General features: G+C 41.3%; 1 protein-coding gene across 7 annotated transcripts in view; it reads left to right on the top strand.

The window, feature by feature from the left end:
• Nucleotides 1–19,038, top strand: part of LOC122428625 (amyloid beta precursor protein) — a 287,533-nt gene that overhangs the window by 248,066 nt on the left and 20,429 nt on the right. For 4 of the 7 annotated variants that reach the window (XM_043448648.1, XM_043448650.1, XM_043448651.1 and 1 more), the window contains 2 exons: nucleotides 9,392–9,613; nucleotides 17,829–17,882. In XM_043448648.1, coding sequence (XP_043304583.1) covers nucleotides 9,392–9,613; nucleotides 17,829–17,882 — 276 coding nt within the window. The remainder of the gene's footprint in view (nucleotides 1–9,391; nucleotides 9,614–17,828; nucleotides 17,883–19,038) is intronic. The other 3 variants (XM_043448647.1, XM_043448649.1, XM_043448652.1) reach the window with 1 other exon arrangement.

Raw genomic sequence — 19,038 nt, forward strand, 5'->3', positions numbered from 1 at the left:
TAAAAATGCAACATACTTAGTCTGCCTAGAAAATACCTCCTTGCTTAAAATGGTAACCATCATCTGAGCCTTATCGAGTTGGAATATTTTTGCAATGGTATCGTCAAAGATCACAGATCACCATCCAAATACAATACTTGGATTATATCCAAGAATTTTTCAAAAACTTTGAAATATTGTGACAATTGCTGAAATGTAATCCAGAGACAAAAAGTGACCAAATACTATTGGGAAAATGGAACTGAAAGACTTACTTGACACAGGGTTGCCACAAACCTTCAATCTGTTTTTTTTAAAAAAAGGCAGTATCTGTGAAGTGCAGTAAAGCAAGGTATGCCTGTTTAGAGTTCAGTCAATTAAGCATTTATCAGATATGAATCAGTTGGCATGCACTGTCTTGACTGCATAGCAGAGAATGATTGCTAGCTGTTGAGAGGGGTACTGCTGTCCATTTCTTTGGGTTCCTTTCGTCCCCCTAAGATGTTTCTTACCCAGGTACGAAAGATTCCTGTCACAAGTTTGGGAGAGGGTGCAGATCAGACAGGGCTTCCCTGGTGGCACAGACAGTAAAGTAAAGAATCTGCCTTCAATGCGGAAGACCCGGGTGAGGAAGATCCCCTGGAGGAGGAAACAGCAACCCACTCCAAGATTCATGCCTGGAGAATCCCATGGACAGAGGAGCCTGGCAGGCTACAGTCCATGGGGGTCATAAAGAGCCGGACACAACTGAAGCCACTTAGCATGCATACACGCGTTGGAGAAGGAAGTGGCAACCTACTCCAGTGTTCTTGCCTGGAGGATCCCAGGCACGCAGATCAGACACGACCACGCGTATGGTGAGCAAGTTGCTCAGGACACGGGTAGGGCCTGCGTTCAGACCCCTCCCTTGTCACGAGCAGCTGGGGGTACGAAGTGGAGCTGGAATCCAGTCTGCACACAGCATGACAAGCTTTGTGCGTTTGTGACTCACTCCCCAAAGAAAGCATCCCGTGGGCTGGGAAGGGCATGGCCCTTCTTGGATGTAAAGGTGATGTTTGCATCTCCAACTGCTCGCTCTCATTTGGTTTGCAGCCCAGAGTCGAGTTGGAGAAGAGGGGACATGAGGGGTGTGTGCCCCGAACACCCCAGCACCCGCAGTGACGGCTCCAGGGGAATATGTGCTCAGACTGTATCCAGCTGCCAGAATGACTGTGCATTTATAAAAAATGTATTCACGGGCAGTTAAACTGTCACTTGAGTACTTTGTGAAAATAATCTTCCTCCTCCTTTCTTGTGCTCACTAAAAGCACGAGCAATTTTTTTTAAAAGGAAATGTGATACTGATCCAGATAGAGCAAACCTCAGGTTTTATTTCATGTTTCCAATTTACTATATAGCTGAGGACTTCAGAGTAAAAATAAACAATAAAGTAGACCCACAGTGCAGAACAACCTTCCAGAGAACTGAGAAATATATACTATAGAATGGAACTGGAGAGGAATTGATTTCATCTCTCTACGTCTTCAAATCTGATAACTCCAATTCTAGGCAGCTTCTTCCCTATTCCTGAAAAATTCAGTCTCCTTGACCACAGTCATAAAAATTAAATAATGAAGTGATGATGGGATGAGATGAAATAGCTGATTCCCTAAAGAGTGAAAAACTATTTTAAAAATTGCTCTTGGTGGGATGGCAAGTGAATTCTTGTTTCTTTTATTTTCTCTATTTCTTGCACTGAGTTTGACTGTAGCTAATTACTACCAAACTACATTTTTATATAAAGAGGAATCACAGTGAAGTTCTACCTTATGCTGGAGGAGTTAGGCTCTTAGAGACAGGTTTGAAGAGAAAAATTCTATATAATCATGGGGACTTCGCTGGCAGTCCAGTGGTTAAGACTCCACACTCCCCATGTAGGGGCCCAGGTTTGATCCCGGTTCAGGGGACTAGATCCCACATACTGCAACTAAAGACCCGGTGCAGCAGAAATTCTATATAATCATCATTACTTTGAAACTCCTTGAGCTTAGCTATAAAAGCATACGTCTCTCAACGAGCCCAGGACAGCCAGTTTTTCCTCTAGCATGTGAAGAGATAGCTATTTGCTGTGTTGAAGACCACAAGAAATAATTAACTTTTGTGTAAGGGATACAGGCATAAAAATCACATTTATTTTTATCTTAGTTTGTAGAAGACATACAGCCTGTATCTGCTTACATTCATGGACATGCATGTATTTTCACTATATATATATACATTTTTTCTTAAGAATTTATTTTTGGCTGCATTGGGTCTCATTGCTATGCACGAACTTACTCTAGTTGTGGTGAGAGGGGGCTACTCTCTAGTTGCGGTGCATGGGCTTCTCATTGTGGTGGCCTCGCTTGTTGCAGAGCACGGGCTTTAGGGCACTTGGGCTTCAGTAGTCTTGGCACACAGGCTCAGTTGCCCCTCAGCATGTGAGATCTTCCAGGACCAGGGATCACAACGGTGTCCTGGGCATTGCAAGGCAGATTGCTAACCACTGGACCATCAGGGAAACCCTTCACTACAGCTGGCACTACAGTTTTGGTGCCATAGTACTGAAGGTTTATATATTTATTTATTCATTTATTTGGTTGTGGTACGTGGGATCTTCAGTCTTCATTGTAGCATGCCGGATCTTTAGTTGTGGCATGTGAACGCTTAGTTGCCGCATGTGGGATGTAGTTCCCTGGCCAGGGATCAAACCCTGCCACTGGACCACCAGGGAAGTCCCTGAATTTTCTATAATAATATACTTCCACGCTTAAAGAATAGTTCTGAAAACATTGCATAAAATTTCTTTCTTTTTCTTTTTTAAAGTAACTTGCAAAAAAGATGGGAAAGGGGAGCTTCCCAGGTGGCTCAGTGGTAAAGAATCTGCCTGCCAGTGCAGGAGATGCAGGTTCAGTCCCTGGTCCGGAGAGATCCCACATGCTGCGGAGCAGCTCAATCCATGCACCACAACTAATGAGCCTGTGCTCTGCAACAAGAGAAGCCGCCACAATAAGTCCATACAACAGTGAAGACCCAGCACAGCCAAACATAAATTTAAAAAATGTTTAAGCTGGGAAAAAACAAAAAGCTAGTAATTTTGTACCTTGAAGAAAAAGTAAGTAATTAACTTGCAGACATCTTGGCCCTTTACCGCTAAATTTTTCACCATGGGTTATTTCCTCAAAGCAAGGACATTTCTTTATATACGCGAGTTACAGCCTCAACACAGCATACTACGAGATTCTTCCTGTGATACATAAACTTGGTTTTTAGGCTACATTTTAGAATATTTTTCCCCGAAGGACTGCTTAGGCTCCCAACTACCCAGCCAGGCGGGACCAAGACTCCTAATGTAGTTGGAAATACCATCAGGATTTTGACACAAGTTCTACAATGAAACATGAAAGGGAACTCTTCACTCTGTGTTTAGAAACCAGGGAACCTGACTGACATCAGAAATCTCTTGATTTCTGACAGCCATGGGTAAATTCTAAGTTCTTTGATCTGTGTTGTTTGAAAGTCAAAAGGAAATTTCTCTTGATCAGGGACTTCTGTATCCTCCATCTTAAGCGAAACAAATGATGCTTCAGGAAAATATCACTTGCAGTAAGGAATGTTCTCACACATGACATGCAGCTATGTCTGTATCTCCCCGGGGATACTTTGTTGCCATAAGTGGACAGAGCATGCCCCATGTAAAAGCCGTGTCCAAGAAACCACTAAAGAAAAATAAACCCCAATTCAGACAGTGGAGTCTGAATTTTGAGACCGTGAGAGATTTTTCGGGATTGATAGTGTAGCTAAAAATAAGAGGACTGACCCAGTTTGCTGGGAGGTCAAAATGAAAACTAGATTTGTGGAACAGTATTGCTTTGTGATAATATATCTCATTTTTTCCTCTTGTTGGAGCATATGGCAGCATTGACTATTTAAATAGCTCAAGATCCAAAGCAGTCTAAATTATCTTAAATCTGACTCAGAATCAGTGAAACCTGATGATTGTTCATGTAGCACTCATATTTATGCCCGTCTACCGGAGAAGGGGAAATCTAAAAATGGGGGAGGTGGATGAGAAACTGCTGTTGAGGGCAGACCCTCACAACAGGAGTGACAGGTAAGGTCTCACCTAGAGAAGGGAGCGGGCTTCCCTGGGGGCCCAGTGGTGAAGAATCTGCAGGAGAGGAGGGTTCCATCCCTGGGTCGGGAAGATCCCCTGGAGGAGGGCACGGCAACCCACTCCAGTATTCTTGCCTGGAAAATCCCCATGGACAGAGGAGCCTGGCGGGCTACAGTCCATGGGGTCGTGAAGAGTCAGACATGACTGAGCGATTAAACAACACAGGGAACTAAGATCCTTGCAGCAACAAAGCATGTGATAAAACTAGAGCATCCCTGCGCCGCAACAAAAGGATCTCAAGTGCTGCAAATAAGACCCGCAGCCAAAGAAGTAAATATAAATAGAGTAATGTTTCTAAAAGATAACAAAATAAAGATGTTATAGCCTGACACAGTTGCACAAGAGCCACATGGTGATCTTAACCTCCCAGCCTTGCCCAGCAATCACCAGAACACCACAAAGGTTCTCCCCCAGATCGGCATTTCAGACAAATTCTGCTCTGATGAACTACAGGGCAGGCCAAGCTTAGAGGTAAGTTCGGACTTAGGGGAGAGCGCAGAAAGGAAGGATGGCCTTTGGTGCCCTCTACGTTTTTAAGTACATTCTTTTTCTCAGTGTCTGAATAACAATAACCTGTTTCCTGAACACTTTCCTGCTCTGGCTCCTATGTAATTTCCTGCCTGACAAACAGTCTGGCAAAAAAAAAAAAAGGCGGGGGGAGAAATTCATAGCTAGTTTTTCCTGCGGTTTTCTGGTTCAGAAAAATGGTATCATGATGATAGCTTGAAGGCAATAGGGTGGGTTGGGTTTATGAACATGCCTTGGAGTGTGTTGCAGCCCGGTTTCTTCTCCAGCGTTATTTCTGGGCCATATTCACTCACCTTTGACACCTTGTTTGGTTTCGAGGTTTGTCTTCTGTGAAGGGATGCTGAGACCATTGTGTAGGGATGCCTTTGTATGGATATACCTCGTAGCAATGTTCAGACTATAATGTGCTTAAGACTGGCCTGGGATCACATGTACCTGGATCACATGCTAAGTGAAATAAGTCAGATAAAGACAAACGTTTATATGATGTTACTTATATGCAGAATTTAGAAAATGCAACAAACTAGTGAATATAACCAAAAGAAAAAAAAAAGACTTCAAAATAAGGAGAGCAGACTAGTGGTTACCACGAGGAGAGGCAAGAAGGGAGGGGCAATATAGGAGTAACGGAATAAAAGGTACATAATTAGGTATAAAATAAGCTACAAGAATATACTATACATCACAGGGAATATAGCCAATATTTTATAGTAGCTATAAATGGAGTATAACCTTTAAAAATCGGGAATCACTATATTGTCCACTATACTGGTGCTGGAAAAAAATGAAGGCAAAATAAGGGGGCAGCAGAGGATGAGACAGTTAGATAGCATCAGCAACTCAATGGACGTGAATATGAGCAAACTCCAGGGGATAGCAAAGGACCGGGGAGCCTGGCATGCTGCAGTCCATGGGGTCACAATGTGTAGGACATGACTTAGTGACTGAACAACAATATATTATAAATCTGTAACTTATAGAATATTGGAAATGGACTGTACTTCACAATTTTTAAAAAATTGCCTGGGGACTGTTAAATGTGCAGATTCCTAGCTCAGGCTGGAACCTGAGATTATGATTTCAACAAGCTCTTGGGGGATGCCCACATAGCAAGATAAGAGAATTCAAAGTGAAGAAACTATGAAGACCATCCATCCAATTCCCCCTAATTATATGAGGAGCGCAAAGCTTAGGGAGTTTCAGAGACCATGGTTACATTGAAAGTAAAAGTGAAGTCACTCAGTCATGTCCAACTCTTTGTGACCCCACGGGCTGTAGCCTACCAGGTCCTCCATCCATGGGATTTTCCAGGTAAGAATGCTGGAGTGGGTTGCCATTTCTTTCTCCAGGGGATCTTCCCAATCCAGGGATCGAACCCAGGTCTGTCTCATTGGAGGCAGACACTTTACCATCTGAGCCAGCAGGGAAGCCCGCTCATGTTAAGTACAATATAGTGAACAGCATGGCAGTTATATGCTAAGCCGTGAATCAGATGTGCACAGACTGTGATTGGAAAATTAAATCTGATCTCATAGTCCTGGTGTGGGCAAAATGCCTGGCACAGATGACAGCAGATTTATAGTAGAGCTTCTCGACAGGGAAAAAATTACATCCCTTTTATAAATATGCCTGCCGCATCTGTGGCAGTTGCAAAGGGTGGGATTGAAGGGAGATGCATTGTTCAGAGGTGTCTTCCTCAGTGTTTTCAGATACATAAGTAATTATTTATTAAAATGTAAGAAATAATCACGTGAGACTCTCCTGTTAGACGAGGTTGAAAAGAAATTTCCATTTGGAGGAGAGGCTGCAGATAAATGTGTCTATTTCCACCAGAACCAGAAGAGTCTGAAAATAGGGGAGAAATGCTAACAGTGATGCAGGTTCAATTCTATATGAAAGAAAAACCAGCAAGCCTAGGCGTGTTCACCAGTCTCCAGATCAGACCTTTACTAGCCGTGTTTCACAGGGGAAAAGACAGAGGTTGGACCTCTGTATGACGGAGGTTTCCTCCCTGCCCCAAATGTGTTCAAAGGATGGAAAAGGTAGTTCAGTAATTACACCTGCGGCTTGTAGAAGAACTGACTTAATGTTTATAAAGTTCATTTTCATGAAACCTTAAATGTGGCAGTAAAACTTTAAGGAGGAGTTAGGCAAGTGGATTAATCATTAAAAGGAGAACTTTAGATGAATTACCTAGGATTCATCTCTTTCCTATTCAGAAGTCCTTTTATGAGGCCACTTCTCTCAAAATAAATTATCATGGAAGTCTACTGCATTTCCAAGAACAAAATATGTTAGTCATTTGAAGCTGAAATCAACCAGGGATCTCTTTTGATGTTGCTCTTTTTAAAAAAATATATATTTTTAATGACAGCTGTGTGGTGAGATGTTTTGTTTTGTTTTTCTCATTTGCTGGAAGTGTGCCTGATGTGGGCTTCCCAGGTGGTAAAGAACCCACCTGCCAGTGCAGACTTAAGAGATGGGGATTCTATCCCTGAGTCAGGAAGATCCCCTGGAGGAGGGCACGGCAGCCCACTCCAGTATTCATGCCTGGAGAATCCCATGGACAGAACAGCCTGGCGGGCTACAGTCCATAGGGTCGCAAAGACTAGGACACAACTGAAGTGGCTTAGCACACACACACACATGCCTGATAAACATCCCCAAAGCATTTTTGAAAGGGCAACATAGAGTGGGTTTGAATGCATGTTGAATATTTGAAATTAAACTTCTTTTTGTTGTTTAAACTGTAGGCTAAATATTACCATCACTGAATTCAGTTAAATATTTCCACTTTTAACTACAAGGCTCATAAGCTCGGGTATTACAGAAGATATTTGGCTACAGAGGTAACTGCTGTAATTTTGGGCAGTAACAATTAGCTTTTAGGAAAATAAAGAGTCTTCAGGGAAATGTGCCTGGTCTTTTAGTTTAATATAGCAGTTGGCAAATGTAGATGCTCAAAAGCTTTGAAATCCCAATATATGCCATCAAAGCACTGTAATAAAATAATAAATTAATTCAGATAAAAAGATTATCCATCAGGGCCACCAGCATAGTAGAAGTGCAGTTTCTCTGTGATCAGTCTGAGCATAAAATTCAAAGATAAAGTTTCACTCAGAATGAGCAATGAGATAATCGCATTTAGTTCTGGATTTTTTTTTTTAATCATAGGAGGAATTGTTTGGTACCAGTTGTGTTAACAGTTGGTAAAAACCTGAGCCCTTAATAATGTCAAGAAGTAGGTGGCTGTCTTAGACATTTTGTGATCACAAAATTGAATCCTACTCCCGCTAACGGTAATCCATCATTTCCACCCTCTTTGCCTCCCGTATACACCACACTGAGTTCATTGTTCCAAGTGAGATGACCAGAGGGGGCTATTTCTAAATCTCCTGTGTCACACTGAGATGGAAAAGTGGATTTCTACTTTGGTACCAAAAATGTCTTTCATATCTAAGTGCTTTTCACTCTACCGAAAATGTAATGTTTCTTGAATATTTCATTCTTTCATTTTCTGAAAATGAATATAATAAACCAGGAAAATTAACCACCACGGGGCTCTCTACATTTTAGCGGCCATTTGGAGGAAATTTCCTGCCAACGGTCTAAGAGATAAAAGAGAAATGGGGAGCACCGTGATTTGCTGCAATCTGAAATGCTGTGCGTGCTTCATGAAGCACAGATGTAAGATTTTCCACTGTGACCGCTCCCTTGCTGTTGCTTAGTCCTGTCCAACCTCCTTGCGACCCTATGGACCCTATGGATCCTATGGAGCCCGCTGGGCTCCTCTGTCCATGGGATTCTCCAGGCAAGAATACTGGAGTGGGTTGCCATGCCCTCCTCCAGGGGACCTTCCCAACCCAGGGATCAAACCTAATGCTCCCTCATTGGCAGGCGGGTTCTTTACTGTCCGATAGGATGATTTGAAAGGAGATGCGGCAGAAGACAAAGACGGGATGTCTGGGTTAGAGCCCATGAGGAATGTTGGCAGGCGGGGCTGTGTACCCCACGGACGAGAAGGCTGGCCAGAGCTTCGTGTCTGCAAGGCCACGACCGGCAGGGCTCGGGGCTTGTTGCTTTGTAGCCTCAGAACACGTACCGTGCAGCCCCTGGGAGCATTTGAGGAAGACGGATTGTTTTCAAGGCAAAACAATGAGAGCTGCTCAGGAGTGGAGCAAGCAGGCAGCCTGTTACTTAGGCTTTTCTTGTTCTTACACATGTCCATGGAAAGACTAGAAATTCACTGGATATGTCCTTCAGCTTGAAAGAAACTGCACCTGGCTTACTGAGGCCAGTGCGCTGCAAACACCCCACCAAAGCATCCTCTCCATTTCTCCGTGATCCCCGTCGACTAGGAGAATCTGCCTGTGTCTGGAGGGAAGGATCATTCCAGGTTTCTCCCTGGGGGAACTGGTGCACCTGGTCAGAGCATCCACCTTGGTCTAAGCCATCCTCCCAGGGCTCAAATCCCACCTTGGGCATTGCTAGCTGTGATTCTGTATAAGTGGCTTACCTACCGAGTGCCTCAGTTTCCCTGTCTGTAGGATGGAGGTGACAACGGTGCCCACATCGTAAATAAGATCTGCCTTGCAGTCGTGCCTAGCACACAGCAAGTGTAGCCGCTGATGCTTCTTCTGTTGTAACTATTACTGTTACTCACCCAAGACGTGGCTTTGTCTGGTTTAGATGAGCTGCTGCAGAAAGAACAGAACTACTCAGACGACGTCCTGGCCAACATCATCAGTGAACCGAGGATCAGCTACGGCAATGATGCTCTCATGCCGTCTTTGACCGAAACCAAAACCACCGTGGAGCTTCTTCCCGTGAATGGCGAGTTCAGCCTGGACGACCTCCAGCCCTGGCATCCTTTTGGAGTCGACTCTGTGCCCGCCAACACGGAAAATGAAGGTAAGAAGCCCAAGAGGGAACAACAATAGTCTGGTACCTATGTAATCTCTCTCACATTCCTACAGGGTGACGTTCTATACGAATTTTTTTTTTTAATGCTTTCTCACCGAGAGGTATTTTGTTGGTTCTGGAATGAAAGCTCAGCATCCAGTTAGTGTCCTTGAGACAGTGGCCTCAAATGCCCACCTTCAAAGAAAACAGGTGATGGAATTACGGAAATCACAGTTCACTCAGCGGACAGAGAAATTTCAGTGGGGCCTGTATAAATGGAGGTTTGAAAGGGACACAAAAGGTCTTCATCAGTTATTTATTTTAATGCATTAAATTTCAGATTGCATTAAATGTGAAAGGCAAAGATAGAGAAACACTTAGGTCATGAAATGTAATTTTGCTTAAGTGTTAACACAGTTTGAGGTTTAGAAAGTTAAATACAAAGCATTTGTCAAAATTAAGAAGCACATTAATCTATATGTTACTTCCTTTGATAATTCAAAGAAGCAAGATTTTCTCTGTCAATAAACTGGCACAATGGATTATATATATACCTTCTTTCGCAGGGATTTCTTAGCAAAACTTTTCAAATAGTATCTATTGGGCAGAGAGAAATTTTTAGTTCTTATTCCATTACATGTTCCAGAAGTAAAAAATTTCAAACAGGGGAACACCTTGATTTTGAGATACTAATAGTTTGTTTTTCAAGAACACAGGATTTTATCTGTGATTCTTCTTTGTTAAAGTAACGACTTTTGATGGCAGTATTTGTAATATGGATATTTGTAGTATGGATACCTCAAAATACACTCAGTCACTCCTCCAACTAAATATAAATCCAGGTTTAGACCTTAAGTGCACTGGAGAAACTTTTTTTAAGAACCATTGCAGAAAATCTTTAATATAGACTGTTCTTGTAAGAGTGGTCATTACCACAAATTTGTTTTGTTCATTTGGAAAAAGGTACCTTTTGGTAATAATATCAGATACAAACAGCAGTGTTATTTATAATATAAAAATAATTAAGACTACCATTTATAAAAACAGTTCTAACATGGAAAAAATATAAGGAGATTTAGTGTCAAAGAGCTGGGTGATGTATGAAATTGTATTATTATTAGAATGCTACTTGTGTTATTTTTTAAAGATAAATACATTTTGGTCGTTTAAAATCCTCATCATTCAACCTCAAATGAGAGTTGTTTGTGAAAAATGTCCAATCTCATTTTGCAAATAGAACACACACAAGATTTCCTCTTTTCTGTTAAGATAATGGGTTGTTCAATTGACAGAAAAATAGGTAACATGTATGATGTCTCAAACTTTAGTAGCAAATTGCAGTCCTTTATGCCCTCTTTATACCAAATAGTGTTAAATGTGTAGTTTGTCATTTATGTCCAGATTTTAGCTTTTTACAGAAAAACTTAAATACATAGATTATTCTCTATTTTTATTAAAAATTATCCCTGCCACTGAGAACTTATTCATCTCCAGTGTGCTTCTAAAATTATAAAGAATTGCTTATAATTTAAGGCCTTTCACATATCTTCTAAAATTATAAAGAATTGCTTATAATTTAAGGCCTTTCACATATCTTTTAAGTATATATTTTCCATAAATGAAATGTTCCCATTTAATATTTTCAGTTATGTATTGATTTTGGAAAAGTAGGATAAAATGTACTTTAGAGTTTACCTAAATCATTTTTATGAACACACACACAAGTAACAGAGACTATAAATTGTAATTTATTTATGGGTAAAGTCTGTGGGAAGAGATTTAGAAAGCTAACAACAGAAGCTGAATTAGTAGCAGAGTGAAATTAATTCACAGACATTAACGTTGATGTTGTAATATTTGGTATGTCCTTTACAAATGTTAATCACACAAAGCTCAATGAAGATAAAGATACTGTAGCCCTGTTTATGTTACTCTCCAAGTTTAGTGAAGACAAAGAAGCGTGGTGCTTAGCTCCACACAGCACAACGGAAAACAGCAAAAAGTTATAATAATCCCCAAAGGTGTTGCCTTTCCTGAATTTCAAAATTTCCCTTTCTCTATCAAATATTAAGAGCTTAACTGCTTCATATGTGAATATCCGCCTACATGTTTCCTTGGTTGTCTTTAATGAAGGAAATTGAACTTTGCATTTATTATATTAATAGCATAAATAATACCAACAGTTAAATAAATCTGCCTTCATATGCCCTAAGTATTTTAACTTGACCCCATATGTATTCATGTACATATACATGATCTTCATTAAAAATTACATGCATTCTATTTAAATGTGTTTCTTATGTTAAACTTCTAAATAGTAACCACACTGATTTTGTTTAGAAAAAAAGGTGGGGGGGAATACTGACTATTTCTTTTATGTAGAAATATAGAGAGGAATTACTTCATGTCAATAGAGCAGCTTTCAGAAATCCAGCCCCTGGTGCCGTGGTCAGTCAGCATTCACACTGTGGTCCTGATCTTCTGCCCTTAACACTTCTCCCAAATCAAGCAAGAAACAATTCAGTGTTGGTCCAAGTGTGAAAGCATGCTGCGATTTTTTTTTTTCCACCTTCTCTTGCAAATGAATCCAAAGAAAGAACACTGGACTTCTTATCCTGGGTTTCCCCCAAAGTGATCCGTTGGATCACTGATCCAAAAGGTCAGGGTCAAGTAGAAAAATGGTTTGGCGATATTGCAGAACAGCAATGGACTAAACACGTACCTCAGGGCCCTTGAGTGTTGCCAAGATAGATGCCCAGTTGGACAAAGTCTGTGACGGAGTGCCTCTAGAGCCTTGACCGAGAAACAGCTGTTATATTGCCTAAGCCTCATTAAAAGAGCTAAAATTCTTGTTACGTAAGGATGTTATTGATTAACAGCAAGCTCTTGCAGAAGAATATTGGAGGCAATAATACTTAAGATCTCAGAATCTGAGTTCTGATTTTCACCGTCATCAGACCAATCCTCCTTTTCTAAATGTTGAAAAGTCTCTTTAATGAATCTTGAAATGAACTGACAGTGTTTAGGGGGGAGTCAGTATAATGGACATCAAAGTAAATGTTTCAATAAGTGTCCAGGCTTGACTACCAGAGGAAAACATCGCAGGCAAGTGTCTGCCCCCTTACGGACGTAGCAAACACAGATGTAGACTGATACAGCGGTCCTGAATTAAAGTTTTTTTTTGTATTATCCATTGGTGGGCTCTGGGAAGTTCCAGGTTACAGTAAGAACTGTGCAGAAAAAAAAGTCCAGCAGGAATTTAGGAAGCTGTGTGGGGTGCAGGATAATGTTTATTTTTGTGAGTTTGCCCTGTGTATTCCATCTGTCATCCCAGGTCCTCAGCTATTAAATGCCATTAATATCCTCCCTCCTTCTCCTATCACAGTGGCAACCCAAAAGACCTCCACATTCCCCACCATCCCACACTCTAGAATGCTGTGTATCAGGGTTTAAATTCCAGCTGTGTGATCTGGGCCAAGTCACATAGTGTCTCTGACTATTTCCTATTTTGTAAAACGAAGTTGGTAATAATTGCTAACTCAAAAGGGTGTGAGCATTACATAAGATGGTATGAAAAACTCTTAGTAAAGTGCTTGAAATGTAGGAAATGTTCAGTGGTAGTTTTCTTCTTTAAAAAAGTAGAACCAGGACCTTATTAGAGAAGTTTTACCAGCTTGTCTCAAAGAGTCACCCTATGACCTAAACAGTGTACAGTAAGTCCCCTACATACGAATAGGAGTTTCGTTCTGAGAGCACGTTAATAAATCCAATTCATTCGTAAGTTGAACAGAGTTAGCCTAGGTACCCAACTAACACAATTGGCTATATAGTACTACTATAGTGTAATAGATGTATAATACATTTCACACAAATAATACATAAAAGGGACTTCCCTGGTGGCTCAGACGGTAAAGAATCTGCCTGCAGTGCAGGAGGACAAGTTCGATCCCTGGGTCAGGAAGATCCCCTGAAGAAGAGAATAGCAACCCACTCCAGTATTCTTGCCTGGGAAATCCGATGGACGGAGGAGCCTGGTGGGCAACAGTCCATGGGGTCGCAAAGAGTCAGACATGACTGAGTGATACACAATACATAAAAAGTAAACATCACTGAATGAAGTCAAACAAACAAACAAAAAAAGAAAACACGTTTCCTCTTACAGCACAGTACCTTGAAAAGTGCAGTAGTTAAAAAAAAAAGAAAAGTACAGGAGTACCAGCTGCTTTTACACTTGCTTCTGGACATCCCGGGCCTGAAATAAAGATACTGTAATACTGCACTCTATCCTGGACTACACAGTAAAAATTACAGAAAAGCATAGCCACCTATAGAGGGCACACGCACGTGACCATGTACCCCAGACACGTGACCTAACTTACGTGACTCAACATGCAGCCACACGTTCACATCTTTGAAAACTTGCCACTGAGAGGTTCATATGTAGAGGACTTACTGTATCCTTAAAATTAATGAATGTAACAAACCATATCATAGTCCTAAAATCTCACTCTTTCTCCCCATCTTCCTCTTCTTCCTCTCCCCAGAGCCTCGTTCCTTGCTAATCTTACTGACATGTGCTCCTATACAGGGCTATTGAAAATATCAAAAATTCTCAAAGGATTTCCTTTCATTGTTCCTACAATCCTTATCATCATCAGAGCTTCAAAGGCCTACCAGAATTTATTGTTTTTCTCAAGAACAATCAAATCCACAGAGAGGGTCAGTCACCCAGGCATTCTTTTAATTTATATTGAACAAATCAGTGTATCACAGAACAGTTTTCCAATATTTTAAGCTCTTTGACCAGCCGCGATTTGCCTTCAGGGATTTTTATTCTGTGGCTTTTCCGAGCCACAAAACTGAAATGGCTAAACCGAAGTGAGGCTGTTGTTCCTAAAACGGTTGTTCTCATGAATCATGAAATCATCTGGCTGAAAGCTTTTGTGTTGATAGGGTTTGTGTTTGTTCTGTATTTGCATGACTGCCTGAACAGGCCAGGCTGAAGATCAGGAAAATGCAGTGGCCACTGGAAAGCCTCTGTGGCCAGCAGTCAGCTTGTCTATGTGTAACACAGACACAGAATACTCTAGTATTCCTCCGGAGCCATAAGAGGTCTTGTAAGACTGGATGTGCATGATTGCATCGAGAAATCGCCCCCTGGTCCATTTTCACTTAGCCATAATGCTGCAATGAACAAAGCACTTTTTAAATGGGGAAAATGAGATTAAATAATGTCTTTCATCAAACCTGGAAGCCATGCCTTTTCAGGCCCCTCTTAATCTACGTGTAAAACTGGTTTCCTGTTGCCCTTCTGTCACCTTGGGACTGGTGGGGAGGAGAGTTTATGCTGGGCAGCGTTTAGCTTAGAATTGGTTTGTTATTAATGCAGTGACCACCAGAACCAACAAATTCATAAGTTCTTGAGTTGCCATCCTATTTCTCTCTTTGTGTAGGGGACTATTTGATGCAAAGCTGCTGCAGGCAGTGAAATAACACATTTCTGCTAAAGTTTTTATGTTTCTTATGTTTAATTTACTATACAGCCAAAATAACATGTTTTGAACACTATATTGAAGTTACTTTCTGGCTCAACAAGTAAATGGTCTATTTGAAAAATTAGAAATATTTATTTTGAATTGGGAATAATACAATCTTGTTTTTTTTTGTCTTGTCAGTTTTTTGTTTGTTTTTTTTACAGTGATGTGATTATCTTTTTAAAAATGCATAGAGGTCTGGTCACTGAACACAAGAATACCTTATTTTTTGAATATTTATTCATATCAAATCAGCTTCACATTGTTAAACTAAGGTTTACATCACTAAAACTATTGTTGTTTATCTTCCCAAAACACAGAAAAAATATTTATTACTGTTTTCAAATAATACATGCACCTTCAAAAAGGCAGAGAAATTTATAGGAGTGATCTCTCACCCAGAATAAATGATAGCTTTTTTGTGGTAGTATCTTTCAGACTTTTTTCTATGCACAGTTGATGTGTTTCCATATTCCTTTGAGTAATTAAGGAATAGGGCTTCATCATTTGTAAAGGTCTTTGGCATACATGTGCATGTTTCAGCCCTGGGAAAACCTAGATTCCTTGTGACAGACTGAAGTTCAGCAAGAATGAGATTTGCCCAGGAGCACAGAAAGTAGAAGTAGTGGCATTAAAGTGGATCCCGAGCCTGACCACCAGGCCTTCAGCCAGAATCTAAACCACAAACTCAACTGCTTCCCCCTGAATCACAGTTTCTAATGATTTAACCACTGATGAAGGTTTTGCTCTGTGATTTTGGTATCTTTTTTCTTCAACTGATGCACCATTTGGGGCTCTTGTCATCAGGAAGTCCTCAAAAACTACAATAATCCTTCCGTGAACACCCATTTTTATAAGGAATAATAAAGTCCCTTATTCAACAGAAAAAGGATGAAATACAGAGAAACAGTATTGTTCACGTGTATTTATGAGTTGCAGTGAGTAGTATGTCTTCATTTGATAGTGAACAGAGTATTAGTCATCCTCACAATAGGTGTCATAGATTAATTCATAAGTAGGATATTTAATAAATGCAATTTTATAGTATTGGAGAGTTTCTGAAATGGGTTGTTAAAAATTTTTGTTTCCTCATTACAGTCAGAAGATAAGTTATTATTTCTACTAATATTTTACTTATAAAAAAACAGCCTCAGATGTGGTCATTTGCCCTTGGTCATAAATGTCAGGTTTGGGTATCTCCACCCCGCTTTCTGCCAGACTGCATGATAAAGGACCAAATCACCTTTTCCTTTGGATGCATCCAAACGTCTTGGTATTCTCAGCAACATTTTTTCCTCCTGTTTTGAAGACTTGGCTTGCTGCCGTTTTCTTCTCCCTCACTGTTCCTGCTAGTGTGTGGCATTCAGAATGGACTTGGGCATATCATCCCATCTTTGAATGCCCGGGCTGTATGCATCCCTAAACTGTATGGCCTTGTTGAAATTGCTGATCCAAATGCCATCCCATCCAGGACACCTTCCGCTCCCACGGACACCACTGCTCACTTTTCCTTATCTTCTTACCTTTCTATCCCCAGGGCCATACCCAAGAGGCTTTATCCCTCCTTCCTGGCTTTACTGAGATTCCCAAGTGGCTCAGTGGTAAGGAATCGACCTGCCAATGAAGGAGACGTGGGTTCGATCCCTGGGTCAGGAAGAAGGAGAATGAAATGGCAACCCACTCTAGTAGTCTTGCCTGGGATATCCCATGGACAGAGGAGCCTGGGGGGCCACGGTCCATGGGGTCACAAAAGAGTCAGACGTGACTTAGCGACTAAAGAACAACAAGCAACCTGGTTTCTCTGTCCCCTTGTCCATTGTTAATCCTAAAAGCTTTGCTTCTCCCCCTTGCTCATTTCTTGAAAGACCAGGGTAAGTTCAACTTAATATTTTCTGAGAACCAGAAGCACTTTGGAAATACCAGCTAATGGCAAATAATAGTGGACAGTATTGTGCTGCCCTCAACGTTTTCTTTGGGTCAAATCCCAACTTGTGAAAGTCGACAAACACAAAAGGAAATACTCTCACTTCATATATTTCAACTGTATGTCATCTATTAAATAGAAACCAGTCTTTAAAAATACAGAGAGAGAAAAATAAAAAAAATACAGAGAGGGAGATAAACTCTGGCTTACCTCTGCCTCCCTCAAACTGGGAACAAATTCGATTCGCTAAATGGCAGATTATGTGGTGAAGCTTTGTTCTCCTGATAAATTCCTATTTGCATTTCCCCTGGGGATTTAATGGAGTCCTTTTGTAGTTAATTAAGTGTAAAATAAGATAAGGTTGGACAGTTGTAAAAGGAGTTATCTTTAAGATTTTCCAGTGGACTGGGTATCATGTATTTTATTTCTAATCAAAAGCCAAGAAACTATCGCTAAACTCACTGAGAGGAAAACCCACTCTCACCAGCCCCTCTGCTTTGATATTGCCGCGTATCCTGGTGAGTGCTTTTATTGGAAAACTTCAGGAGTAGGATTGGCACATGAATAGCGATAAGCCTTTTGAAGTGGTACCCCTCCCATCCTTGATGCTCAGGATTAACTGGTTCTTTTCTAGCTGCTCCTTTTTTTTTGTATATGACTTGTGTATTGCACATGCTTTTTTTCCCCGCGCTGTGTTCAGGAGCCACAACTTAACCATCTCGATTTGTCTTGTTTGCTTTCCGTGTACCTTGCTTCCTGTACCCAGTCGAGCCTGTTGACGCCCGCCCTGCTGCCGACCGAGGACTGACCACTCGACCAGGTACAACCCGGGTCCCCTCTGCCCCTCCGCATCCCGCGCTTACGCAGACGCAGCCCCTTTCTCCGGGGTCAGTCCCTCCGCATTGCAACGTTGGAGAAGCAGGCCGTGAAAGGACCGTGGAAACCAAACTTTAAAACTCTCCCTTTGTTTTCCCTTACACTTCATTTCCCAAGTTCCTCATTAGGTGACTTTTTTTTTTTCTTTCTGAGAGTTCCTTTTGAGACAATGAAAAGGAGCCCTTCTAATGATTGGGATTTTTTTTTTTCCCCAAGTGGAGAGAGTATTCTAGAGACCCTATCTTTCCTCAAAAAATGGAGACCTACACAGACGTAGACTCCAGCTGGTGTCCACCCGGTTACTGCTAGGAACATCTCATTTCTTCCTTTCTTGTTTGGTGTCCGGATGCCCCGTTTCTAACTGAACTGGGTTCAAACTTCAGTTCTTCAGTGAGACATGTCTTCCTAAAAATAGCAGAATTGGAATATCTTTTGAGCCCAGAAGTATTTCCATTTTATCTTTTGTGGGTTGTAGATAGTTATTCTTGATGAGTGTCTAAAACACAGCGGAAGTCCCATGCCTAATTTTCCGTACAAGCCCTTTATCTTTTATGCTACTTTAAATTCCCATTAACACTAGTATGGACATGTCTCTTTTTTTGTAATTTCCTGAGCATTAAGAAGAAACATGTTTTCACCTTTGTTCTGTATTGAGCCTAGGTCTCAAATTTACTTTTACACAGAACAGAAACATACATGCCTGGTTTTGACCCCACGCTCACCCAGCTGATAGCACCTTTGCTTTCAGTGGATCGGAAAGAGGACAGAAGTTAACCGAATTGACAAATCTCTATGTATGTTTTGGGAAGATTTTACTCCCAAGGGTGCAACCCTACCCATATTTCCCTCTGTATCCTCATAACGTCCCCTGCAGTCATCTCGGAACAGGGCCTTAACCTCACAGGGACTTGTTAATGCTCGGAGGTTGTTGACCCCTGATCCCCGGTTCAGATGCAGCCAGCAGCAGGGCCAGAAGCAGACCCTGCCCCTCTTTCTTCCAGCTCAGGTTCAGATTGCATCTGCCTCCAACCACTGTCATTGAGAAATTCAGAGTCTGCCTGTGGCTTCTTCGAGCCTCTGCAGTGTAATTAACAGGGCAT

Source organism: Cervus canadensis, chromosome 27 (genome assembly GCF_019320065.1).
Source record: "Cervus canadensis isolate Bull #8, Minnesota chromosome 27, ASM1932006v1, whole genome shotgun sequence".
Classification (NCBI taxonomy): Eukaryota; Metazoa; Chordata; class Mammalia; order Artiodactyla; family Cervidae; genus Cervus; species Cervus canadensis.